The 27,083-nt window shown below is 39.1% G+C and overlaps 1 protein-coding gene across 7 annotated transcripts; it reads right to left on the minus strand.

Annotated features, from left to right (window-relative positions):
• Positions 1-5,454: 5,454 nt before the first annotated feature.
• LOC307255658 (uncharacterized protein) lies at positions 5,455-26,724 on the minus strand. Of its 7 annotated transcripts, none has more exons than XM_080034394.1 (49): positions 26,631-26,724; positions 22,294-22,346; positions 22,092-22,118; positions 21,895-21,963; positions 21,721-21,774; positions 21,535-21,576; positions 21,088-21,147; positions 20,847-20,903; positions 20,696-20,761; positions 20,211-20,285; positions 19,936-19,986; positions 19,423-19,527; positions 19,084-19,149; positions 18,937-18,996; positions 18,629-18,697; positions 18,477-18,536; positions 18,234-18,299; positions 18,091-18,150; positions 17,903-17,971; positions 17,758-17,817; positions 17,570-17,641; positions 16,846-16,911; positions 16,631-16,690; positions 16,263-16,331; positions 15,866-15,940; positions 15,699-15,761; positions 15,512-15,580; positions 15,028-15,087; positions 14,863-14,937; positions 14,713-14,778; positions 14,555-14,623; positions 14,275-14,346; positions 12,746-12,811; positions 12,298-12,369; positions 12,108-12,167; positions 11,814-11,876; positions 11,657-11,728; positions 11,456-11,527; positions 11,284-11,337; positions 11,046-11,111; positions 10,895-10,954; positions 10,609-10,689; positions 10,294-10,356; positions 9,750-9,809; positions 9,550-9,624; positions 9,398-9,437; positions 9,100-9,151; positions 8,167-8,581; positions 5,455-7,872 (listed from the first exon to the last, which is right to left on the minus strand). In XM_080034394.1, the coding sequence occupies exons 2-49, from the start codon at positions 22,339-22,341 to the stop codon at positions 6,229-6,231; spliced, it is 4,995 nt and encodes a 1,664-aa protein (XP_079890520.1). In that variant the 5' UTR covers positions 22,342-22,346; positions 26,631-26,724; the 3' UTR covers positions 5,455-6,228. The 7 variants fall into 7 exon arrangements, with proteins under 7 accessions (XP_079890520.1, XP_079890519.1, XP_079890521.1 ...); XM_080034393.1 differs by lacking the exon at positions 26,631-26,724 and adding an exon at positions 25,403-25,525; XM_080034395.1 differs by lacking the exon at positions 26,631-26,724 and adding an exon at positions 25,442-25,493.
• Between the last annotated feature and the right edge of the window lie 359 nt (positions 26,725-27,083).

Genomic DNA, 27,083 nt, shown 5'->3' on the forward strand with positions numbered 1-27,083 from the left:
CACAACCACTTCATTACTGGATAAGGGTGAGGTTTCCCTGCCCGTATTGTTCTCCAAGTGGACAGGCCTCTGAAACTGTAGTTATCCTCTTGTCAGACAAATCTCACCCGAAACCCAGGTGGATCAAATGTCTTTAATTGTAACCTGTTATTCTTTAAAACAGGGTGTTCCCATGCTCAACAACAGCAGGAAACTCTGGAAAATGGAGGATTGGTTCCTCAGAAGACCCTCACCATTGTTAACGTGACATCAGCGATTATTATTTTAGTTAATGGTAAAGCTACAGGCGGCGTTAACTTAGTAGTATGAAGGTAAAATGGACAGAAACAACAATTTTTTAGCTTTAAATTGAACTAAACTTTACTTGTGCACAGAGGCTCTGGTATTGTTCAGGTTACCAGGTTCCTCTAAAAAAAACAATGGAATGTATTTTACAAGCATCAACTAAACAATACAGTAATAGTATAGAAGAGTGGAGCAAATGCTCAAGTATTTTATAGCATGAGGAAAAAACATATTTTAACAAAGAAAGGTCAAAATAATGTAAATACAAGTAGGTAAAAAAAGAAGCAATCAACAATAAACAAGTGTGTTTGTTACAGGTGGAGTCACCAAGACCAAACAAGTCCATGACTCCACTGACAGAGACAGAGGACTTGGCTGCAGGTCCACTTATGTCCCTCCCTCGACACCTGCACTGTATTAATGTAACTATAGGCAAGAGGATTTTTTTAAAAAATATATGTCCATGTTTCGCTTGACACTGTCTTTATTTCATCCTCCATGCCACAGCATTTGGTATTCAAAGTGAAGCTGCCTGTTTTGAAACCTGAGAATAATGTGAGCGTCAGGTGAAATGTTTTGCCTGTAACTGGGAAATAACCAGCAGCAGTTTGACGTCAGATTATCAACATTACAAACATGTCTGACATTATGCACCTTCTGCACCTTCTGAAAGGCAGGTGAGGCAGGAATTCCTGAAAAATCACATTTATAATACAATATTTATGAAGAAAACCATTCAGTACCATTCATAGTAACAATGACATTCAGCCTGTAACAGGTTTGAGTGTTTTCTTATCAAACAGACTGCAGGGTTGTTATCTCCACATGCTTTGTTTGCTCTGCAGAACTGCACTGTTTGACCAACACACTCACCTAATGCTTCAATGACCTCACTGGGAAAGGAGTGGATTTTTTTTATTTTAATTTAATTTTTTGTTCTTTGCTAATTTTATTACGTCAGTTTTTTTCTTGTTTTAATTTTTTTGATGAAGTTATTATTTTTGCAGTTCTGTTATTCAATAAAAAGCCTTTGAAAGTAATAGACCCCACTGTTTTTCTCACCACAGTTCCGAGGTCTTAACACTGGCTTCTTGTCAATCAAATAATTGATTTCAAAATATTGATGTTGGTTTATGAAGCCCTAAATGGTTTAGAGCCAAAATACATTTCTGACCTGCTGATGAGTTATGAACCATCCAGGGCTCTCAGTTTGTCTGGGACAGGTCTACTTACAGTCCCCAGAGTTAGGACTAAACAAGGAGAGGCAGCTTTCAGATTGTATGCACCAAATATCTGGAACAAACTCTCAGAAAAGAGGTCTGCTGCAACTCTCAGCTCCTTTAAATCAAATCTGAAGACTTTTCTGTTTTCCTTTTAACCTGTAATTTTTATTTTATTAATTTCTTTTATTATTATTTTTAATTTCTATTCATATTTTTCATTTGCTTCTCTAATGTGTATTCAATACTTGGTGTATTTTAATCTTGCCCCTGTAAAGCACCTTGAATGGCCTTGTGTCTGAATTGTGCTATAGAAATAAACTTGCCTTGCCTTTAAATATAAGTATTCACCAAATGGTTGACAGAGCATGTACGGCCCACTGCAGTGTGTGGGACTGTTTGCGCAAAGCAAACACTAAGAAAGAGAAATAAGGGATCGTAGAGTGCTGATAACAGTGAGTGACGTGTACTGAAGAGCATTATGTCCGGGAAAGGGGTGAGAAAAAAAATAAGAAGAGGACGTTTTAGTTGTGGTAGTTTAATAAATGTTTTACATGTAATGTAGATTTAAAAAAATTGTTTTAATATACTTTTTTTTAAGTACCAAACTAGATTTCTCCCTATGGAAACTTGTCTGTAGTTCAACATCTTACAGTGTGAAGTCATTGGTAGTTTGCAAAGCTTTATTTCTAAAGTAGCTGCTCCAACACTGATACAACCTTACATCCGGTACAGACACTTTTTATTAGACAAACAGACAATAGAATAATAATAATAATAATTGATTGGATTTATATAGCGCTTTTCAAGGTACTCAAAGCGCTTTACAGGGTTCCAGGTTCAATTCGTTCACACACAGTCATACCGGTGGTGGTAAACTACGATAGTAGCCACAGTTGCCCTGGGGCAGACTGACAGATAGACAAACTGTTTACTGTCCTACAGGTGTTCAGACATTTCTTTCCTCATTCTGGAGAGTCATCGTCACCTGCAACGTGTGAACATGTGAGATATGAATCAGCACAACACAGAACATGAGACCAAATGGAAAATATTTCAGAAACAACTCAGTTCCTTGTTACACAATTTGGTAACCAAATTTTGACTTTTGAGGTTAGGGTATTCCAACATAAATAAAGTTTGCTATGTTTTCTTTTTCATCATCATCATCATCTTCAACCGCTTATCCGAAATTGGGTCGCGGGGGCAGCAGCTTGAGCAGGGAGCCCCAAACTTCTCTTTCCCTGGCCACATCAACCAGCTCTGACTGGGGGACACCGAGGCGTTCCCAGGTCAGCATGGAGACATAATCTATCCACCTAGTCCTGGGTCTTCCCCGAGGCCTCCTTCCAGCTGGACGCTCCTGGAACACCTCCACAGGGAGGCGCCCTGGGGGCATCCCTACCAGATGCCCGAACCACCTCAAATGGCTCTTTTCAATGCAAAGGAGTAGCGGCTCTGCCCCGAGTTCCTCACGAATGACTGAGCTTCTCACCCTATCTCTAAGGGAGACGCCAGCCACCCTCCTGAGAAAGCCCATTTCGGCCGCTTGTACCCGCGATCTCGTTCTTTCGGTCATTACCCAGCCTTCATGACCATAGGTGAGGGTAGGAACAAAGATCGACCGGTAGATCGAAAGCTTTGCCGTACGACTCAGCTCTCTTTTCGTCACAACAGTGCGGTAAAGCAAGTGCAAAACCGCCCCTGCTGCTCCGATTCTCCGGCCAATCTCACGCTCCATTGTTCCCTCACTCGCAAACAAGACCCCGAGGTACTTGAACTCCTTCACTTGGGGTAAGGACTCATTCCCTACCTGTAGTAGACAATCCATCGGTTTCCTGCTGAGCACCATGGCCTCAGATTTAGAGGTGCTGATCCTCATCCCAACCGCTTCACACTCCGATGATGCCATCAGAACCACATCATCCGCAAACAGCAGAGATGAGATCCTCAGCCCACCAAACTGCAACCCCCACCGGAAACAGGTCCGACTTGCTTTGAGTGTACAGAGATTGGATGGCCCTGAGAAGGGACCCCCTCACCCCATACTCCCGCAGCACCCCCCACAGTATCTCCCGGGGAACCCGGTCATAAGCCTTCTCCAGATCTACAAAACACATGTAGACTGGCTGAGCAAACTCCCAAGCTCCCTTTAGGATCCTTGCAAGAGTGAAGAGCTGGTCCGTTGTTCCACGGCCAGGACGGAATCCGCATTGTTCCTCTTCAATCTGAGGTTCGACTATCGGCCGAACCTTCCTTTCCAGCACCTTGGAGTAGACTTTGCCAGGGAGGCTGAGAAGTGTGATGCCCCGGTAGTTGGCACACACTCTCTGGTCCCCCTTTTTGAAAATAGGAACCACCACCCCGGTCTGCCACTCCTTCGGCACTGTGTTTTATTTTTTCCTTCCCTAAAACAAAAATAGGCCTTTTTTTAATTAATATATCCTCAAAATAATTATGAGTTTGGTTGTATCAGCTTCCAAAAAGCGTTGTAAGGTGGGAACACACTATTATATTTGTGCTATTATATTATACGATGTCAGTTTGCCTGCTGTGGGACGAATAAAGGAACATCTTATCTTGTACAGTTGATAACATTATTGTATTTTTGTACATTTAGTGTGTCATAAAACAGTAGCCTCTAAAGGGAGTTTCAGGGTGGAATTCATATTGTATTCAGTATTAAAGTGTAGACAAAAAACTATTGAGATAAGAAAAAGAAAAAGATAACATTATATTAGTGTCACCTTTATTGAATAATTAAAGCTATGACTCAAACATGTTTTTGAAATGTTGGTCTTGCTCAACAACTTGACTATTTGTTTTAAGAAGATAAATGTTGAGAAATAGTGATGTTCTTTTGGGGATGGGAAGGAGGGGCTTTGTAAGTCAATAAGAATTCCTGCACACACCTCCCAGACTGTGTTAATACAAATCATTTGTTACAGTAATGCTCCCACACACCCAAAGTAAACTCACACTGTCGAATGTTTACAGTTACCGTTCAACCTCACATGTGTCCGGTGTGGGTTTGTAAAGTTCTAATGACCTTCTTTACGGTCACATCAACTAATCTTAACTGCTCCACTTCATGTCATATCCTCAATCTTATCTAGTGTAAACAGGATGTGGTAAAAAAAAATAAAGAAACATTATCTTTTAGATACATGAACACAATCGTACGTCTTTACGCATTTTTGTTTTCTTATTAATTTTACTTTCTTTATTCTTGAATTTTTTGGAAGCTTTATGATTAGCGCAATGTGTTGAATACGTTTGTATCAGTTGGTGAAGGAAGTATTCAGATCCTTTACTTAAATAAAAGAACCATTAACACACTGCACAAGTCAAAGTCAAAATTGGAAATGTCACTTCAATAAAAGTATAGAAGTATAATACTATACTAATACTATAAGGAAAAAAGTAGTCAGGTTTTTCCCTTCGGTCCGAATACCACTATTTGTACAAGATAAAACTGCAAGATTCAGACCGTCAATCAAGTCTGAGGACTTCAGCTAGACAGACTCAGTCACCTCTCCACAGTCTCTTTTCAAAACTCCCTTTCTTCACTTAGCTTGTATGATTTTAATGTAACTTCTAAACTGATATTTATAGTACCATTTTAACATGCTCTAAATATTGTACATTGGGATCTTGTTGCCTTATATTAATGTTTCATGGTGACCTATTTTGAAAAGCGTTATGTCAATACATTTATTACAACTCCTGCTCTAGCTCTCTGTCGCTCCCCAGTGGTGATCATCTGCAACAGCAAGTGTTTGGTTTTAAGTACAAAGCTCGACCGACCTTTTCACTTCAGTTTTGCATAGATTAGTTTGCATTATGTTTGTATAATATTTTTGTGGACTTCAGTCAAATACGCAAATACCTTTTTTGTTTGGTAGAGTGAATAGCAGAGTAGGTCAATTAGAAGCCAAAACACGTAGCGTCAGGTATAACTCCAATAATTTATTTGTTCAATAAAAAAAAACCCTGCACCGTAGAAAAGAACAATTCCCATATTATATAAAAACATACAGTCAACATATAAAAATGAAAGCAGAAAGATCACAAAATATTCCAGAAATATATTTAAGACATTAAAGTTTAAAGTGATTATCTGAATTCTGAGTGTGTTTTGGTCAATTGATTGAAATAAAAACATCGGTTCACTAGACGACACAAGACACACATTATGTCAGTAAGAAAAGGCACAATATGGAGTTCAACACAGTCCCACTGGGAAAAGAAAAATGTAGTTTTACCCTGAAACACCAGAACTACATACAGTAACAGACGCCATATACATGTCAAGGTTTTAAATATATTTTCTTAGGTTTTACGTTTATCACAATATTTAAAAAAAAATTTATCATGAGGCAGAAACAAAGAAACAGCAGCAGTGTTTTGCATTATTTGCATGATTAGATGTCTTAACTGATGCGGAGGAGGAAGATCTGTTGGTGTTGAACAATGACATCACAGGCAGACAGAGTGTTGTTAGTTTACAGTAAGTTACCTTGCTGTCTAAAGTGTTGAGCAGCTAAATACCTTCTTATCCTGCAAACTTAAGTCAGCACCAAACTTTAGAAAACGTTTGTTCATGTTTTTAAGTTAGATCAGTTCCAAGTGATTGTTCTTTGATTGGCTGTAGTGAAATAACATCCCCATTGTCTGTGCATTTAACTTTCTACTAGTCGTATGAATGAGCCAACTTCTAACCCTAAATATTCAGTCCGTCTTCCAGCAGTTCACTGGAAGGTCTAGACCCTCTGTGGCTGTGTCGATGCTCTCTGTCCCCTCCCTCACCCTCTGTTCTGTCAAACTTTCTCCTGGCGCTCTCCACTCTGCTGCTCCCTCTCTTCTCCTCTCCTCCTCTCTCCCTCCCTTCCTCCTGTGTGGCTGACGCTCTCCTGTGGTGACCCCTGTGTGAGCCGTACTCATCTCTGCCAACATGACCTGCAACATGCTCCCCCCTCCTCGACGACGACGATGATGTAATAGTTTCGTTGCTACGCTGCGACTCTCTACCGTGACTTTCCCTGTGCGTTCCTCCGTGATGCTCCCGTCCGTCATCTCGACCTGATCTCCAGTCCTTCACTCCTCTGTCCTCCGTTCTGTCGCTGTGTTGTCTTCCATCTTTCCCTCTCTCTCTTTCACTCTCTCTCTCTCCGTGTCTGCTCCCTCGTTCGCTCCTGTGCGCTCCGTCTCTGTCCTTGTCACTGTTGTTGCTTCTGTTGCTATGCCGCCGCCTCGAGCTCCCGCCTTCTACCACTTTCCATTCCTCGTTCGTCCCTCTTTCATCTTCTAGACTGTTCCTACTTCTCCTCTTTTCACTCTCCCTCTCCAGTCCGACCAACTCAGGATAAAGTTTCTGATATTTTTCATTTGTCTTTCTATTGGTGCCATTGTCTTCCATTGCCTTGTCTCTCTTGCTCTCGTGTTTTTCTCTCCCGGCTGTTATTCTATTCTCAGTTTCTTTGTCCTTCTTCATTCCTTTCTTAGATTGTTGCTGTAGAACTTCGTCGTTGGTTGCTACGGCGACAGTCTCATTTTTCTGCTTTTTATCCTCCACAGAAATCTTCTTTCCCTCTTTCTTGGAATCCTTATCCCCCACTTCCTCACTGCTCTTCTTCTTCTCCTCTTTGTCATTCTTGCTTTTAAATATATCCAGCTTCTTTTCTTTCTTAGATTGTTGTTGTAGAACTTCCAATTTGCTTGCAGGGACAACCTCATTTTTCTGTTCCTTTTCCTCCATCTCTTCCTTCTCTTTCTTGCTTTTTAATGCATTCTCTATCTCCATTTCTTTCATTTTCTTCTGCTCCTCTTCCACTTTCTTATCCAGTTTCTCCTCTATCAGATCCAGCTCTTGCTCCAGTTCGGCCAGTTTCTTGGGATCAGATTCCAGATCATCATCGTCCACCTCCACTTCCACTTCCTTGATCTCCTCGTACTCTTCCACCTCGATGCCGTCCATTGTCTTCTGCAGCTGCGTCTTCACCCGGTTCAGCTCCAGGAGGCCATCTTGGAGTTCTTTGCACACGTCCCTGATCTTAGCGGCAAATTTAGTCTTGGCGCCTTTGTGTAGTTTGTGTGAGTCTTTGGCCAGGAAGAAGACATCCAGAGCGAGGAACAGCCCCGACATGACGCCCGTGGTTACGCTGATGGCCTGGGCGGCTTTGGCCACGCCCCCTGCGGCCCCTAGAACCTGCACCGTGCTGATCAGCTTGTCTGTGTTTATCATCAAGGCTTTACCGGCGCGGCCGCCCTCCTTCATCACATGCTTCAGGTTGTGGTTCATCGCCTTCTTGGCAGCGCTGTCAGAGAACTTCTCAAAGTCCCACTCCTGCAGCGTGTCCATACCGTCCTATACAGACAAAGATTAAAATGTTTTTAAATAAATATATTTCAAGCGATTATGCACTAATTAAAACCTACTTTTGAATATAATATTCCTTTTCTACCCAGTCTACACTGCACCTTTAATAGTTAGTTTGTTGCAGTTAACTGGCAGATTAATCTAAAAGTCATTAACATCTTTTCATGATACTCTCCTTTGGCCTAGTTACAGTTGGTTGCATAAATATGTTTTCACTGGACCTGTATCATTTATTTTTAATATCTGTGATCATCAGGCTAAATTTCTCAAACCTTTCCTCACCTGCACAAACTCCAAACACTCCCTGATGTCTTTGATCTCCTCCTGATAATCCTGGATCATCTTCTCCAGTTTCTTTCTGTCCATGTTGGAGTGAACCGTGTCCGTGATGTTGGCTGTCGCCGAGGTGATGCTGCCGGCCGTCGCCACGCCGATCCCCACCGCCGTGACGATGATAGAAGCTCCGAAAGTGAACGGAGCCAGAATGAGCCCGGTGATGGTTGCTATGCTACCTGCCACACTGGCCACGCCCCCGCCCACTGCAGCAGAAGTGGTTTTCTTGTGGAATTGGTCGGCGGCGTCGGCTAAGGCCAGTAGCTCCAGGATACGGTGCTGCAGCGAAGCCCCGCGCTGGTTAAACAGACGCACAAACAGACGCGCCGCCATGTACACACGGTCCGCTGCCTGCTCCATCATCCTGGATAGGACAGAGGGAGGATTATTTTGGAGAAGTTTAAAGTTAGATTCGACAAACAGTATTTCCAATGTGCATGTGAAAGAGCAAACCGTGAGCTTTTTAGATATTAATTTTCATCATTTGACCTCTGAAGTTCATCAATACCTCAGTTTCGGCAGGGAATTAAGTTTAGTAGGTTTTGATTTATAAAATGGAAAAAGGCTATAGGCTATCCAAAATAAGCTATGTAAAAACTTTGAACACTTATATCTTCTTCAAATTAAACAAAGATTTTAACTCAGGCTTTACCCAACATGAAGATTTGAAGTTTCAAAAGGACGTAAATGTACACTTAATTAGTTAGAAGCCACATTTGCATATTTACTGAAACATTTCTGAAAAAATTGTAAATAATTGTTTTAATGTAAGTAATCACCAGGCAAAGTGTCATGAAGATATCAATAAGTTAAGAATGTTCCCTATTCACCTGCAGTGCCTCACCTTATATTAAGGATAAGGAAATAAAAGTATATGCTTACGTTTGTTCGTCCTCCTCCTCCAAATTTGAAGCCTCATTCCACTCCACCCATCCTGGAAACAAGCAGCAAAAAATAACCAATTAACATGTGTACAAAATACATGTGTTTAGTTTTACAGTTTTTACTGATAACTATTTAGATTTTATGTATGACTTTTACAAGAAAACTACTTGAACAATGATAACAACTGCTACTTGTACTACAACAAAAACATTGACTGTTTGCTTAAATTTATTTCTTGTTCTGTTCCTCCGGGTCATTAACCAAACCGAATAAAGGTGAACACAATCCCACTCACCTTTCACTGTGTTCCACCACTCAATCAACTCGTCATTCTCCTGAAAAAACAGAGATATTTGTCAGAGAAAAGACAACGTTTTGTCTGGATAAAATGGACTGAACTACAGGTGTGAAAGGTGAATGTGCCCTAGAAATTCAAATCAAACCGACCTCCGCAGCTTCTAGAGGGGTGTGTTCGGTGGGGTACGCTGCCATCTCCACATGCTCCATCTCTACAGTGCTCTCCTGTGAATCACACAAAAACACAACTTTGTGACACACAAATCATGTTATAGAGGTTTGTATCTGAATATCCCCCTCTCTCTGTATACGTGTCTGCATCACACAGACGATAACGTGATTGTGCTCACCGGTGCTGGGTTGAGATCCTGCAGTTCAACCGCCTCCTCAATAACAGGCATCTCTGAACCCTGTGGAAACAAACAAGAACGATGCAAGTCTTTAAGCAAAGCAATTCACTCAATACACTTTTTTTTTTCTTTAAAGATTATTTTTGCCATTTTATATGCTTTATCGATAGAACAGAGAGACAGAGATGAAATGAGGTAGAGAGTGGAATGAAATGCAGAGAACGACCCAGGCCGGATTCGAATGGGGTCTTCTGCTTCTAAGGACTGACTGAGCCTCTATGGGGGGCGCTCTAACCACTACACCCCCTCATCAGTAACATTAACACACAAGTTTATTCATAGAAAGAGAATGTCTTTGTGTCAAACAGCTGCATTGACAACTTCTAAAAAACAGTCAAAATAAAGTTCTTTATAACATTTGTATAACTTGAATCAATCAGAAAGAAAATCAATGGGATCAGCATGTTCAGCATGTTGATATTGAGATCTCTGTGCGGTAAATAAAGCACTAGTGAGTATTAAACAGGAGGAGAGCAGTACGTACCTCTGAAGTTACTCCCAGTTTGGGGATTCTGGGAAGAGTTTTCTTGACTCTGAATGACACGACCTGAGGAACAAAACAAGCAAGAGAAAGTTTGTCTCTTGAGAAATGAACACAAAGCAAAGAGCTCAAAGTGAAAAATATTCCAAAAATGTTTAGCTCCTGTCACTTTTAGGGTGTTATTATTAACATCAAGGATATCATGTGTCGATACAGAAAACAGCAATTCAAAGCACCTAGTGGTATAGTTATTGTTTCCTGCTGCTTCCTAAGATATCTCAGGATGTTTCTATAAGGTAAAAAACAAAACAAACTCACTCTTGTTTTCTTCTTGATGGTTCTCCTGCGTCTCAGTCCGAGGGCGCCTCCTTTGGGCGGAGCCTCCATGTCCTCACTCTCCTGCAAATGAACACAGAGATATTCAGAAAGTGACTCACTCAAGTACTAGAGTACATGTTCAATTTCCTTTACTTGAGTATTTCCATTGCATGCTACTTTACAGTAAACTCCACTACATGACAGTGGTAAACATTTCAGGAACTCTATTCATGATTTAAGGTTGTCTGGACTTCAGGTTGCCATCACAACAACTCCTATGTCGTACCTGATGTTCAATTGTTTTGTTCCTCCTGAAAATCCCACCAAATCCTCCTTTTTTCTCCTGTTAAAAAATAAAATAAAACATGAGGCATTCATTTTCAAATTTGTTGCCAAAAGATGAAGGGACTGGCTACGTGCTTCTTGTATGCACTCACCTTTGTGGTGTTTGCAGCATCAGAAAGATTATCGTTACTGGCCGTCAATTCACCGAGATCATCCTTCTGAGTAAAAACAATAACATGAAGTCACCTTAATTTGAATTTAAGTGTTTTTTTTCGCAAGTTATTATGGAGAGATTTTTTGGGAATTGTCTCATAAGTAGCCAACAAAGTTCCACATTATAATAACTTAACAAGTTGCCAAGTGCATCCACAGACTTTGAGTAAATCTCACCTCTGCAGTTTCTTCGAGGCTCTCACAGCTGGCTGAAAGTTCTCCGAGAGGATCCTGGAAAATGAAAAAAAGGGATAGTTTGTAGAAAATACGTTTTGTTTAAACCAGCTGGGGTTTTTATATACGATAATATGACACATCACCAAAAATATACTCAAAAATAGAATATTACCTTCATAGCAATCGAGCGCGGAGATGGTTTGGGAGACCTTTTGAAAATCCCTGCCAATCCCCCGGTCTTCTCCTGAAACATAGGAGTCACATGTTTATAGTCAATACACATTACCACCGGTGGAAAACAAAGATACATTCTATTCTATTCTAAAACCAATACGGTAATCAAAACAGAGCAGAGAGAAACAAGCTGTTGTACCTTTGTTGTTGTTGCATCTAACAGATTCTCCTGACTGGCAGATAATTTATTTTCCTCTCCAGAGTTTGATTCCTGAAAACAGACAACACGAAGTAAATCATAAAAAAGAATACAAAGAATAAAGTATAAACTTTATATGTATGTGTCGTTACTGTACCTCATCTGTTGTGGCCCCTTCTGCTGCTTTCTTTTTAAATATGCCACTGAAAATACTTTTCTCCTGAAAACAGACACAAGGCACGGACACAATCTGCTTCAGTGGAAGTAAAAAACTACATCATGACCACACTACAGTCAAATTCAAAAAACAGTACTAACATGATCAAATTCAAACTGTTTAATGAATTAAAATTAATAATTATATAATGTGTAAATAAGAAACATTATTTCATGTTCATTCCATTGAAGTAAAATACATTTTTATTAATATTTGATTTTCTCAGAAAAGTACCTTAGTGTTTTCAAACAGACAGTCATTACTCGCTGTCAGCTCCTTCTGATCGTCTTTGTCCTGAAACAAAGAGAAATGGAAAAATAAATTAATGCCGTTCTGGAGTTGGAAACCTGTACAATTGCAAAAATGCAAGTATCCTGCCTGGAGGCCTCAGCCCTTTGGACCCCAGTAACAGTCACACACTAACCTCAGCAGCTGCAGCATCTCCAGACGCTTTGGGAGTTTTCTTGAGAAGTCCACTGAACAGCCCGCCTTTCTCCTGAAGAGGGAATATACAAATGATGCAAAGTTTAAACACCACAGATTAAAATCTAATTTACGTTTGTGCTCTTCCCGAATTGATCCAGAGGAGACCTTCGACAAAAAGTCCTAAATGAAACTGTGATAATGACTGTATTGTGTGCTGGAAACACCAGTTTAAATTACACTAGCACATTTCAACTTACATAATACAATTATTTTCTACCTTTAAGGCATAGCAACATCTAATATATCTTAAAACATTCTGTAGTTTCTTTGGGCAACCGATTCCTTTTCTCAACATTATTGTTCTCACAGTAAAATGATTGTCATGTGTAACAATAATACAGTATCTGCTTTGTGGTTTATAAAGTAGAGTGGAATAGGACACCGACCTCGTCAAACAGGTTGTCAATGCTTCCTGATCTTTTAAAGATTCCAGCCAGCCCTCCTTTCTTCTCCTACAAACACACAGATTGGTCATTTTTTTCAAATAAATACTTTCAGTAACAATTGAAGATAGTCAAAAAAGCTGCACGTGCTTCGAATCTGTTTTTTCAATTCTCCAAAGTAGAAAAAAAATTAATCGATAGTGTACTTATGACGATGGATAATGGGGAATCTTCAGGAAATGCATAAAATGACGGAGAATGTGCGGGATTCTTACCTTTGTAGAGTTTTTACACTTATTTTAAATGACTTTAAAATGGTATAAATAAGGTTTTTACACTCTAAAATGCATGGTAGACCCACCAGGAATAAAAAGAAACAATTATTTCAGTCTCATAATATTAGGTGAAAACTACAACCAATCAAATCGTTCGGACCGAACGATTTAATTGGCCGACAGACCTGTCTGTTTGCCGTCTGCTTGTGTACCGCGCATTCGTGCACGTGCGTCCTCAACGAAAGGGTTTGTTTTGATTCCACGGCAGACAGTAGCCTAGCGAGTAGCGACCATTGTAGAAAAGGTTACAGTGTTGTTATTTCTTACAGTGTGTTAAGCTGTGTTTTGTTTAGTGTTGGGCCGTGACGTCAGTCGGCCAGAGAGCCAGTTCAGTAAGTTTCCTTTCGCTTCTCCCTCGGTGAGATGTGTGTGAGCAAGTTGCCACAGTAAGCCATCATTCGTGTTTATCTGAGTGTAAATGTGAATCACCCGTGTGTGAGTATGTACATGTAGTCCCGATCGCTGTTATAAGTTATAGTTTATGCATGTTATTAGCGGCTGCGATTCGCGAGTCGCAACAGCTGTTCAAACGTCTCCTCACGAGCAGAGTTTAAGCCTTTGTTCTTTTTCCGCGATCTATATGCGGCTGTGCCTGTGAAAGAAGGAAAATAAAGAGCGGATAAAACCCTACTCCTCCTCTCCTAGTCTCATTATAAGCATAAGTGGTGTTCTGGCCGACATAGCCTATCTGAAGTGAAACCAGTGATACAAGCAGATCAGCGCGGTACCGGTAGCCTACTACAGCCACCAGTTTCTTCAGCCACAATATAACTCACTTTGTGCACGGAGACAGTATTAAGCAAGTAAGTCTGCTTGTGTAGCCTAAATTAAGTTTCTTCAAAAACAAAACAAAAAAAACGGGGATAGGAATGAGGGGGTGGGGCTGCATTGGAGGAAGGCGGGATATTATGATTGTGCTGAAATGCTCAAACTCACATCCCTCCGAACTCCTTTAAGATTTTAAATATGGCTAAGTTACATTTGTATTTAACTTTTTATTTAGTTATCTTGTGTGTAACTAACAGAATATTCATGTAACATGCAGGTTTGAAAATAACTAAACGCAACGCACGACAAGAGCAGCGACAAAACAGGACAAACACACAAAGATTTAATCTACAATATAATCTGATCTCTGTAATCAGGTTTCACTTCATGTTGACATGAAAACAGCGGGACAGAGAAACAGTGAAATACCTTTGGCACGGTGGCGTCGGTCAGATTCTCACAGCTGTCAGACAACTGCTTTTCACTGTTCACCTCCTGCTCCTGAAAAAACCCCAGAAAAGAGTTAATATCAATATCTACTCCATCCTCCACTATTGGACAGAGATGTAAAGTTATTTCTGAACGTTTCAAAACACTAATAGTGATTTTCGAAGCACATTGTTGTGTGTAGAGTTTCGTAAAAATAGCCAAATGTTTTTAAGATAATGCCTGAGCTCTCAGAAAAAAAACTGCAATCATATCCCATTACCTTGTCTGCTGCAGCGCCCTCTGCTGGTTTTTGCTGCTTCTTAAAGATGTTGCCAAAACTCTTTTTCTCCTGCAAATCAATTCATATCAGTGAATATTCCAACTCTTAGACATTTTATAGTTATCATAGATAAGTTTTGGTTGTGTTACGCTGCTCACCTTGGTGTTGTTATTCTCCGACAGTTCGTCATTGCTGGCTGACAGCTCTTTCTGAGCCTCTCTCTCCTGAAACACAGACATTAACGTTCATTTAAATCATGTGAAATCAGGGTCAGAAACTCATTGCATCAATAGGTCACACTCACGCACCGGTGACTGTGTCCTTTCTCCAGATGCTTTGGGAGTCTTCTTGAGGATTCCACTGAACAATCCTCCACTTTTCTCCTGATGAAATAGACAATAAGAATGTAATGAGTCTGTTGAATAAGACTTTAAAGTAATTCACAAATCAAACTGCTCTTTTAACTCACTCACCTGTTTGTTCTCAGATAGATTCTCGTTGCTGGTTGAAAGCTTGTTGCCGGGAGACTCGTCCTGCAAAAATAATAATAATATATTTTAAGTGTCATTTTAAAATATTTCTAGTGAAAACTTTGTTGACTTGATAAATGAGTCACAATTTTGGTGATGCATGTGATACATGTAAGTGTGGTTTTGCACGAGTACACAGACAACCATGATTCATTGATCCTGATTCTCAGTGCAGTGCTTGTGCTTCATTTAAACTTTATAAAAAGTACAACATCACAAAATCTTCAGAAATAATCAATCTGCACCAACAACTTTTCACACCAACAAGATATCCAGCTAACAGATTATTATAAGATATATAAACAGTTATAAGGCTTAACCATTTAAACATCATCATTACATTTTTTTTAAACTTCCTCCAAATATTAGGAATAGAAATATGAAGTGAATTATTGTGTTAAATGAAGATGATTGTTGATACTTTTACCTCGTCAGGTTGAGCTGCTTCTGCTTTGGGAGGCTTCTTGAATATCCCACTAAATATTCCTCCTTTTTCCTAAAACACATTTTCAGTGCGTTAGCTCCCTGTTTTAATGTAAAGGTATTCAGGACTGTGTCTAAATTAAATAAAATTATATTCATTTATGATCAAATAAATGAATAAATAAACTCACGTTTGTGTTTTTAGGAGGGGCTTCACTGCTGTCGGAGAGCTCATCGTCTTGTGACTGTTTGTCCTGAGAAAAAGATTTAAAAAACAATCAGCATCTGTTTCAAAACACTGATTTACAGTTTAATAATATTAGAAATGGTTGAATGAAACAGAGAAGACATTTCATACCTCCTCTGGTGAAGTACCATCTGCCTGTTTGTGTTTGTGCGACTTGAATAATCCTCCGAACCCACCTCCTTTCTCCTGAACAGACGAATGACAGTTACTTATCTTATTTTATACTTTATATTTAAATGTACCGGTAATTTTCCAGACATAAGTCCTAAGGAATGTTGTCCTTATTTTGATTGAAAAAATATTTAAAAAAAATAAACAACTAATCTATTAAATAATTGCCAAAATATATATTTTTTTAAATCAGCTAAACTAATTGTTTCAGTCCAACTTTCAACCAGGACGATTCCTAAAAGTGCCCTCAGCCCCTTTGTCTCTCTGTGCTTTCAGGAACACTGTTTTTCAAAAACAGATTTCCAATGGTGCCAGAAAGTGTTTTTTACAAACTGACCTTAGTGTTTGCCGGCTCAGACAGACTGTCGTTGCTCGCTGAAAGATTCTTCTGTGTCGAGAGATTTTCCTGAAACAAGAATTTAAAACTGTGAGAAAAGGAGCAGCTCCCAGGGGAAAAGGGAGCCGCTTCTCCACATCATTTGATGACATTGGCTGAGTCTTTTACAAAACAGCGAGGGTTAAATCTCTGTCAGCTGATTATCAGACAGCAGCAGTTGAGATCCTGTGATGAACTTGTAATGTTTTAGCAGCTTCTTCAAATTAGGAGTGTAGGTAGATATCTATCTTCCAATGAAAATCACGCCGACATCTTGAAAGTTTGGGTTTTGGAGTGCACACATGTCTTCACATAAAAACTAAACTTACTTCTCCAGATGTAGATTTGGGAGTCTTTTTGAGGAGGCCGCTGAACAAACCGCCTTTCTCCTAAAGAGAGCAGAAAACATGTTAACACTACCTGAAAACTTAATCTATGTATTTATTCCAGCATAATTATAGCCAGTTAATAACACACTAGTCAGGGTGACTCATGTGGATTCAGCAGGTGTCATGGGGAAGTCAGTTTAATAATGACGGCTCACCTTGTTCTCCGACAGACTGTCTGTGCTGACAGAAAGTTCACTGTGCAACGACTTTGTCTCTGCTCCCTGAACACAACACATAACAAATATGTCACTCAACCTGTGTGAACATGAACACTGGCTAGGCTTACATTACATGAAGACAACGCAACCGGTTACTGAAACAAAACAAGTTACTGGAGCTAAGCATCGGATTGTTTTTACATGTGTTGCAATAATAGTTATTACTGTGTTGACAAGCAGCTGGTCAGTAATTTAGATTTCTACCCGAGATACCTAATATCTTTTTTACATTTGAGAATATTAAATCGAACATAAAACCTCTATTTCAAAACATCTCAGAGAGGTAAGTATTGTACTTTTCATTCCATTTTAATTTGCCGAAATATTAGTACTTTCAGATCACATATTTTCATACCCTTCCTGTCATTAAAGGAGAAGTAAGCGATATTTTTTTTGTTAATATACGTGTTAAATCACTCTACATTCATACAGCAATCACTTAAACAGTATGCACAGTTCCTAACACAGGTCTCCCAGTCATTCAGCTTTGCAGTAATTGCTATGAAGAAGCGGGTCACTGTGCCTGTGAACGATGACTCGCTGCTCTCCATCGCGGCACTATCTGACGCAGATGGCTGCAGTCACTGACAAGCAGCTAAAAGGACCATATCACTTACTGAACCTTTAAATGTTTGAGTGGTTTTATCTCCGGCTCCATTACCTCTTCAGTTTCAGCAGCTTCTGTTGGTTTTGGTGATTTCTTGAACATCCCACTGAATATTCCTCCTTTCTCCTGAAACAGACAAAATGAGTTGCTCTTTTAAATCCGATTTATTATAAGTGAAGGTGTGATCAATGAGTCTGTATTTACATTGTTATTTAAGATGACTGTAACACAAAGCTGCTCACCTTCTTCTCAGACAGACTGTCAGTGCTGAGAGACAGCTCACCAAGATAACTCAGATTATCCTGAAACACAAACGTGCTATAATTGAAAAATACCAAACAATAACTTTTCAACTTTTTCAAGAAGCGAGGCATTTTCATCGCTCACCTTTTCAGGTGTTTCATCTGTTGTTTTGCTGGATTTTTTAAGGATGCCAGAGAAGAGACCTCCCTTTTCCTGTAACAAAATGTACAGTTAATCATATGTTTGTTATCATATAAATAAAGATATAAATACAAATAGGACAATCTACAAGTCTGTGTTAACATTATTATTAAAAGATAAAAGTTGCTCACCTTCTTTTCAGACAGACTGTCACTGCTGGCAGACAGCTCACCAAGAGAACTCAGATTCTCCTGAAACATAAACAAGATATAGTTGAAAAATGGAAAAAAAAGCCACATTAACACTTTTTCAAGTTTCGAGGCATTTTCGTCACCTTTTCGTCTCCATCTGTTGTTTTACTGGATTTTTTAAGGATGCCAGAGAAGATGCCTCTCTTTTCCTGTGACAAAATGTACAGTTAATAATATGTATAAATAAATACAGATACACAAACCAGAACATGGATGTGCCCCATACTACGGACTAAGGTATTTGTTTGATGCTCAAGGTATTACTTGAGCATTAATATTACATGTAAGGATTTATTTTAAGTTAAATGTGCTACAAAGCTGGTCACCTTCTTCTCAGACAGACTGTCACTGCTACCAGACAGCTCACCAAGAGAACTCAGATTATCCTGAAACACATAAAATAATTGTTATTATAAAAAAGTGGGAAGAAATATCAACATTAACTTTTTTCAAATTTCAAGTCATTTTCTTAACTCACCTGTTCAGGCGTCTCATCTGCTGTTTTACTGGATTTCTTAAGGATGCCAGAGAAGAAGCTTCCCTGTTCCTGTAACAAAACGTACAGTCAATCATGTGTTTAAATAAATACAGATAGACAAACCAGAACATGGACACATACTTAATGCAATGGCTGCACAAAACAACACAAAACAATAAACAAAATGCTATTCTGTGATTTAGAACCGCTCAGAAAGTACAAGTAAAAGTACATTGTATTTTTAAGTTAAGGTGAGGTCATTATAGGAGTCTGTGTTAACACTGTACTTAAAGATTAAAGCTGCTCACCTTCTTCTCAGACAGACTGTCACTGCTGACAGACAGCTCACCGAGAGAACTCAGATTCTCCTGAAACACATAGAACTGTTATAATAGAAAAGTGAAAAAAATACAAACGAAAACTTTTTCAAGTTTCGAGGCATTTCCGTCACTCACCTGTGCAGGTGTCTCATCCGTTTTACTGGATTTCTTAAGGATGCCAGAGAAGAAGCTTCCCTGTTCCTGTAACACACAATAAGCTCTTCTTTTCATCTTATGTTTATATAATAATAACACAGATACCCCAAAGAGAAAATGCATTATGCATTTTACTCCACTGCATTTACTAATAACACAACATTAAAAAATATTTTTGCTTATTATAGCTTAAAAGGTGTTTTTTAAAGTTATCTGATTTTCAATAGAATGTATTTCCACTTTGTTATTATGTGTCACTAATGCAATGGAGGCATTGTGCTTGTTTGTGCGAAGCAGAAGTGACAGTTTTCCTCGTACCTGTTTGGGTTCTGCATTCTTCTCCTGCCAGTATCTTTCTACAGTTTGTTCCTTTTCAGCAGCAGCTTCCTCTGCGTTGGGATCTGGACTCGGTTCTCTGCCGGCCTTAAAGAAGAGTCCACAATATTCAGCACAATATCATCACCCTGAATTGTTGTGTCTGTCCTGTCGTTTGTATACCGATATGCGTCTATACATGCTATTATGGTAGTGGTGCAAACTCTTTTTTGGCCGCTCAAAGCACCGATACCTTAACATCATGGACGATCACCAAAGCCCAGCTTGCTTTACCAGGTGTTCACAGTTTTGTAAAGAAAAAGCGGTTGTGTGCGCAGAAAAAAAAACGCTTTGGACAAAAGCGGTCTTGTTTTTACGACACCAGTGCCTGCTGTCATAAAGATATTAGCTTGAATACCTTTTACTACCACCAGCACAAGCAAAAGAATAATAAAAAATTAAACTAATGAAAAGCCACAACCAGCAGGAAACACCAAACCACACGGTGCTTCATACCTTTGGTGACGACTTGATATGCAAACCTCTCATTACCCCCATCAGACCGCCCTGTCGATCACATTCACATGTCACAAACGGGATGATAACAGGTGGCACACACACACACACACACACACACACACACACACACACACACACACACACACACACACACACACACACACACACACACACACACACACACACACACACACACACACACACACACACACACACACACACACACACACACACACACACACACACACACACACACACACACCCACCCCTACCGTTTTGCTGGCAGAAGGTTTAGTCGGCACATCGTCTGTTTTTTCCTCTGTGTCAATGTCGGCAATCAGATAACTCTGAAAAAGTACGATTTTTATTTAATTATATATATATCCCACATGAAGATGTTTAAGCTTTATGAATATTTTTTGTTCTGTTTAATTATCATGATATTCTCCTTTTTATCTGATGGAAATCTTAATTCATTGAACAAGGTACGTAACAGTGACTGAGTCATGAACAGCAGCTTATACATGCTGACACACACCCAATGTACGTGTAAATACACACTTATGTTTCACGCATGTACACACCCACACACACCTGTTAGCCATCAGGAACCTGTTTAATTGAGACATTCTCTGGTTTTGACACAATAACACACACAATGAAGCGATTTATAATTATGTTATATAGATGTATTATCTATACAATGTATTACATAGATGATCAAATGTAGGTGCAGGTGTGCAGGTGTTTTGCTTACATTGAACGAAGGCGTTTTCTCTTTTTGGCTCCGACGAAACATTCCAGCCAGGGCCGACTGTTTACTCTGCAACACAGGAGGAGCAAGTCAGATTTACATCATGTTTATTAATCATATTAGAGGAGTGAGAGAAGAGCTGCAGATGAAATACCTGTTTGAAATCTGCCTCATCTTCAGCAACTTCTGCTCCGTCATTTTCCCTGGAGCTCTGATGAAGAAAATTAAAGGATAATATAAGAAAAAAAGAAGAACAGGGGCAACGTGGTATTTGTGTGTGTGTGTGTGTGTGTGTGTGTGTGTGTGTGTGTGTGTGTGTGTGTGTGTGTGTGTGTGTGTGTGTGTGTGTGTGTGAGCATGTGTGTGTGTGTGTGTGTGAGCATGTGTGTGTGTACCTGTGTGTTCTCGGCCTGTACCCCGCTGCGTTGGCTGTATCTGGTTGTGGCTTTAAGTTCCTGAAACAGGAGGGAACAACAAACAAAGGGTATTTTGAACAGAAACAAGAAACCTTGTGTAGCTGTGAATGTCTCTTCACTGTCTTTACTGTAAACTGTTCCAACACTAAACTATGGACTCCAGAGGTTTATACTGCAGATTTCCATTTTATTCTTGATTCTCTTCATTCCTATACGCAATATTATACGAAGGCAAATTCCTTGTATGTGAAAATGTACTTGGCAAATAAACCATATTCTGAATCGTCTCGAATTTCAACAACATGTATTTCATTGAGGTTTTTACAAAATACTCATATTGACGCCGTGTTTGGCTTTAAAAATAACCAATATTTCCTATGTGACCTTAGCTGTGACTGTACGTATGTGTGTGTACTGTCGGCCTACCTTTTCTGTGGGTCTGGGTGGAACCACAGGAGTTTCATTCGCCTGATGCACATGGAAAAAAAGATGGTTAAAAACGTACATTTTGTATCAGACAATTTGGACAATAAAGCAATAAAACAGCAGGATATCGGTTACATTTTATATCATAATTAAAATATCCGTATATGAATAAATGTATCAAACTACCTCATTGTTTGTCACTGCAGATCGTTTCATCCTGTATTGTGTATAACCCAGTTCCTGCACAGAAATATCATTATTATTTTAAAGTTTAGAGAGTTTCATTGTGAACTTCCATTCTTTCAATTTTTTTTTCTTGTTGCTATAGCGAATCTTGTAAAATGTTGATGTGGGACTCACATTGTCTGTAGGTCGTTGAGGCACCAGAGGAGTTGGTTTCTCCGCTGTCCCAAAGTCAATTCCCTTTGTCTGTAAAGAAAGATAAAAATAAAATAAAAACTCTGCTGATATAAAATCCCTCACTTAGTTTTACTTTACATTAAAAAAAAATCACTTCATGAGACACATTATTAACTTTTCTGTTTTACGTTCAGTACCTGTGCAAGCCTTGGGGCAGGCTTTGGCTGTGAAAACAGGAAAAAAACATTGGACATTGTATGTTTATATGATAAAGAAGCTTGTATAGTTTGTGTTATGGTGAGTTTGATGTTTTGATTTTTTGTAAACACACATTTTCACACATATATATTTTGTAAGGCCATTAAAACAAATATTTTCAGACGTATTAATTCATCTCACCGGCTTTGGTTTCTTTTTGACATCTGGCTTCAACGTACAGGCCTCCATCCTGCCTGTTAGAGAAACACGGAGACACACACACACACACACACACACACACACACACACACACACACACACACACACACACACACACACACACACACACACACACACACACACACACACACACACACACACACACACACGCACACACACACACAAAGTGTAAAAACAACTACCGTACTTTCCGTACTATATGCCGCACTGGACAATAAGCCGCAGGTGTTATAATGTTTAATTACCATATGTAAGAGTTCGTGCACAGAGGGGATTGTCGGGAAAGAGATGGCTGCTTGAGGAAGCTCCCACATTTCAACAAACAAGTTGCATATTTGCATAACGTAGGCTACGTAAGTGTTACCATTTTGTGCAATAGTAGCTATTAGGGATGGGCACGAGTGTTTTCGCTACTTGTGTGATCGCTTGCATTCCTCGAGGATCAATCGATTCTTCGTTAAACTTTTTTCTATTTTTAGGACGCAACGCATCTGTCTACAGAACAACGGTTGACCGCAATAAAGCGCTCAATGCTTATGTCAAACAGTCACAGTTGCCATATGATATTAAGGATTTATTTTCCACAAGTTTAAAACACATTTTCCTAACTGAAAGTAATTAAATAAGCGGGCCACAATTTAAACCGATCGAGTAGGTCTGCGGTGGAGAGAGAAAAAAGAGAGAGAAAAAAAGCATGGGCTGTAGTTGGCTAACATTCAAAATAGACATTTAAAATAAGAAGGGCAGCAAATACAATACAATTATTGTCCTACAATTTAAACACATATATAGGCTAAATAACTCACCAAAGCAGTAGAAGTAGTAGGCTAGTATATCCAACCGCGTAATGCTCACTCCTGTCCGTGACTAATTACCGCGACTAATTCCTCGTTAACGGAACGTTACACCGTCGGCTTTTGAATCTCAATCCTATATTCCATAATAAAGGCTTCTTAAATGTCGTTTGCTCGAATGTGCCCGAAGTCAGCCTGGCTTCTTTACGTGTCTTTCCAAGTTTTCCAGCACCGCATTCAGCTCCGCGGTGCTGTGGAGACCACACACTGGCTGCGCTGCACGGAGGTGGCAGTTATTTGCGGTTTCTGTTTGACACAACGCTTAGTTTATTTAACTTGGATCAAAATATTTAATTTTGTTAAACTTTATATCCGTTTTGTGCCGTTTTGTACACGTATAACATTTTAAAATAGGGGCGGCCCGCCGGCCGGCCTAAAGGCTACAAACACAAAAAAAAACAAAAAACGATTTTCCTCATCCACCAATCGAGATCATTTGAAACGAGGAGTACTCGAGTACTCGATTACTAACGCCCATCCCCAGTAGCTACAGAATATATACTGTGCTGTGTAATAACAGGGTCGAAAAACGGGGAAAAAGTCGCGGCTTGTAGGCCGAAAAGTACGGTAATTACAGGTTTGTGAGGGAGCTTTATCCACTTAGAAACTTTAAAGCCTCTTTGAAACTGGATCATATGGAAGTAAGAGACCAACACTCTCACCTACTTCCCCTGTACTTCACACGGCACAGGGTTTGTCATGCCACAACAGGTAAAGCAAGAATCCAGACAATGACAATACCTGCATTGTTATCAATCTCTTATTTACCACCCTACAAGTACAACTTGAACGCAGCATTAAGGAGACAGGATCCCCCCAACCGGAAAGATTCAAAGCCTGTTTTTAATTTTCAAAATCTTTCTAGAGCTCAGTCACGACCAACATCTGCAAATACTTCATGTTTTTTTTTCCGGGTCGGAGCAGCTCCTGTGTTTTCGTTTGTGCAATGCATTCTGGGACATTTATTCAATGCAGTTCTATTTATATAGCGCCAAATCACAACATAAAGGTATCTCATTGCACTTGTTGAATGGAGCAGGTTTAGACCAAGTTGAGACCACTCTTAACTAATTAATTGAGACCCTACAATCCACCATTACTAAGCCCTTGGCAACCATTGCAATGAACAACTCCCCTGCATCAACAGTTCAGAACAGTGCTATGGTATCAAAATGATCCATTGTTAGTATTAGTCACAGCTGTGATTTTCCTACTTTTTGCTATCACCACTGTAGAGGCCTAGTGTTTACTTTGCAGGCCTCAGTTTCCCATAATCCACTTGGTGCCAGTTAAGTGGCCTTTTCATGTCAATACAGGAGAAACACAGGTGTATATAAAAACAGTAATAGTTATTCATCATTACATGTAAGTGTTGCCAGGTGCACAGTGTCACAGTGTAGGCTACTGTAATCTAAATGGACCTCGTTAATGTCATTAGTTTCACCTGTCCATTGGGGATTGTTTTGCCAAATGATTAAGCAATAACTAATTGTCAGTTGCTGACGTACAAAAAACAAATACATCTTGTGCTTTTGGGCGATTATTTATTTGCAAAATGTAATAATGTTATGACCATTTTCTTAGCTCAAATTATTGATAATCTAATAGAGAAAATACTTAAAATACTGCTGCCCTCAATAAAACAAAGCAAAACAAGTAGACTATAAGTAATGCATTTAAAAGTACTCCAGTATCATAAGCATACATTTATTTTTTTGGCATTTCAGTAAGTCTACTTAATGTCAAATCATTATAGTTTTATGTAGAATTATTCCCGTGAATTGTAAATTGACTATTATAAAAGAAGAACAAACGTGGTAGTTCTCAAGTTCAAATAGCCTACCTTTTAACATGGCATCAACAGTTGATATGGTTTAACATTATAGCTAAATAAGACTCCAATTCTTTTCAAGTTAACAAAAAAACTACTGAACTACAGCCGAAAAACTCTATTAACTAACAACATATGAACGCTGGAGGAAGAAACACACGTTGCAGCCACTGTATGTCTGTATGAGCCATTTGGAGAAGTAGAGTCCCACCACAATACACATTTCCTAGAACAGAAGTCTGGTTAGCTGGACTACTGAACGTGAGCTTAAAATGCTAATACAAACTAACATTAAGACGGTAAATTATGAATTAGTTTAGGTTACAAACTAAGAAATATAGAAACAATGTAAAGCCTATCACGTCAATGTCAGACTTCCACCTACCCGAATATATGTAGATAATTGACAGAAACTTCACATTACGTTTTAGCTCAAATTGACATCAAAGAACTGCAGAGACGTAAGGACGCTTCCTTCACTGACACCACATTCCCAGGAGTTTCTAAACTTCACCACACCCACACAACATCTGCACGCAGGAGGCGTTCACGGGCTCCACCACAAGCTCCAAAATCACAGTACCTTCAGTTACATCCGACTCAAAGCTTTGGATTTGTTGTTGTTATGAAAGGTTACAAATGTAAGTCAAAATGAAAATAGCTTCACCCACATGTTGCTGAATACTTTTAATTTGTATTCACATATTACCTTAAACATAATTATAATTGATTGTAACTTATACACAGAGAAGTATACTTATCTTACTGAAAATTGGCAAAACTATGACAAACTATTTCATTTTGTATTGTTACTTTGTTATAAATAACACAGTACCATTTACCCTGTGCATTCATTCAAAATAATTTTGATTTAGAATCGCTTTAATCTAGATTTTGATGTTAATTTATTTATTTTACAAAGTACACTGAGCATATTTGGCAAACATATTCATATTTAGAGGAACAAGTTCGATCATATCCGACTATCCTTCATAAAAATACCCTAAAAATGGCCAGTTTGACGAAATAAAAAACAGAAATTTCCCAAAAATGTACTCATCAAAGTTGGGTAGGAAATATAAAAGCATACTTTTATATTCAGTAGAAAAGCACTGGTATGGACAAATTTGAATAAGCAGATCTAATTTCAACATCCTGTTTCATATGCAAATTAAAAAGACTATAATGACAAAATATGCGCAATAATAATCAGATAGCCTATAACCAAATACAAATACACACATGTAAAAGTATTAATAAAAGTGAAATAGTAGCATGCAATATTATTCATTTAACCTACATAAAATGCAAAACAATAACATGCACTGCACCTGCCCATATATTATGTTCCCATCTTTCTCAAGAGTACTTTACTCCACATTAGGTAACCCAACTGTTTCCGACAACACCCAAATGCAACATCACCTACGAGTCGAACAAAGCATCTTAAACAAACCTGAACACGCCCTGAGAGGTTCTGTACCTCAAATGTTCACCGTGAAATCACCTGCGACCTAATTAAGTTATTCCTGACAATTAAAACGATCTAAACCACCAAATTAATATGGAAAAATATCAAATACAGCGTATAGGCTACATGTGTAATATCTTACCTGGGGTTTTTCAGTCGAGGAGGATGAGAGATGTGAAATGTGTGTGTGCTCGCTAGTTTTGGTAATTGCTCCGGACTCACCTGGGAGAAGGGCGTGGCCAGTTTCACGTCTACCTGTGTCTGTGGCATAGGTCTGTGGGAGTGAATGAACCGCGGTGTGACTCTGACTCATCAGTTTCACGTGTCAACAATATGTAAATAAAAATCCCAAAACGTGTTGCTTGGGAGCTGCTCCAAAAATAGAAAAATACAAATGTTGTAATTTTCTCACTGTGACACACTGTGAAATCATATTATGGTGCCTACAAAGACTAATACTAGAAATACTGAGGACATAGTTTACAGTTTCTTTTTAAATATTATAAGCACTAAAAACTTTAGTAAGATTCTTTTGACTTCTTTAAAATGTTGCAGTTTATTTTTCTTTATTCATTTAGAAATTTTGACTGTTAGA

This window comes from Ammodytes marinus (assembly GCF_949987685.1).
Source record: "Ammodytes marinus genome assembly, chromosome: 9".
In the NCBI taxonomy this organism is placed as follows: Eukaryota; Metazoa; Chordata; class Actinopteri; order Uranoscopiformes; family Ammodytidae; genus Ammodytes; species Ammodytes marinus.

Coding starts and splice junctions, on each gene's coding strand:
- LOC307255658 (XM_080034389.1), bottom strand. Junction 14,779..14,862: donor GAGAAAGGACACAGTCACCG/GTGCGTGAGTGT, acceptor TCTGTGTTTCAG/GAGAGAGAGGCTCAGAAAGA. Junction 9,810..10,293: donor AACTGGGAGTAACTTCAGAG/GTACGTACTGCT, acceptor TTGTTTCCACAG/GGTTCAGAGATGCCTGTTAT.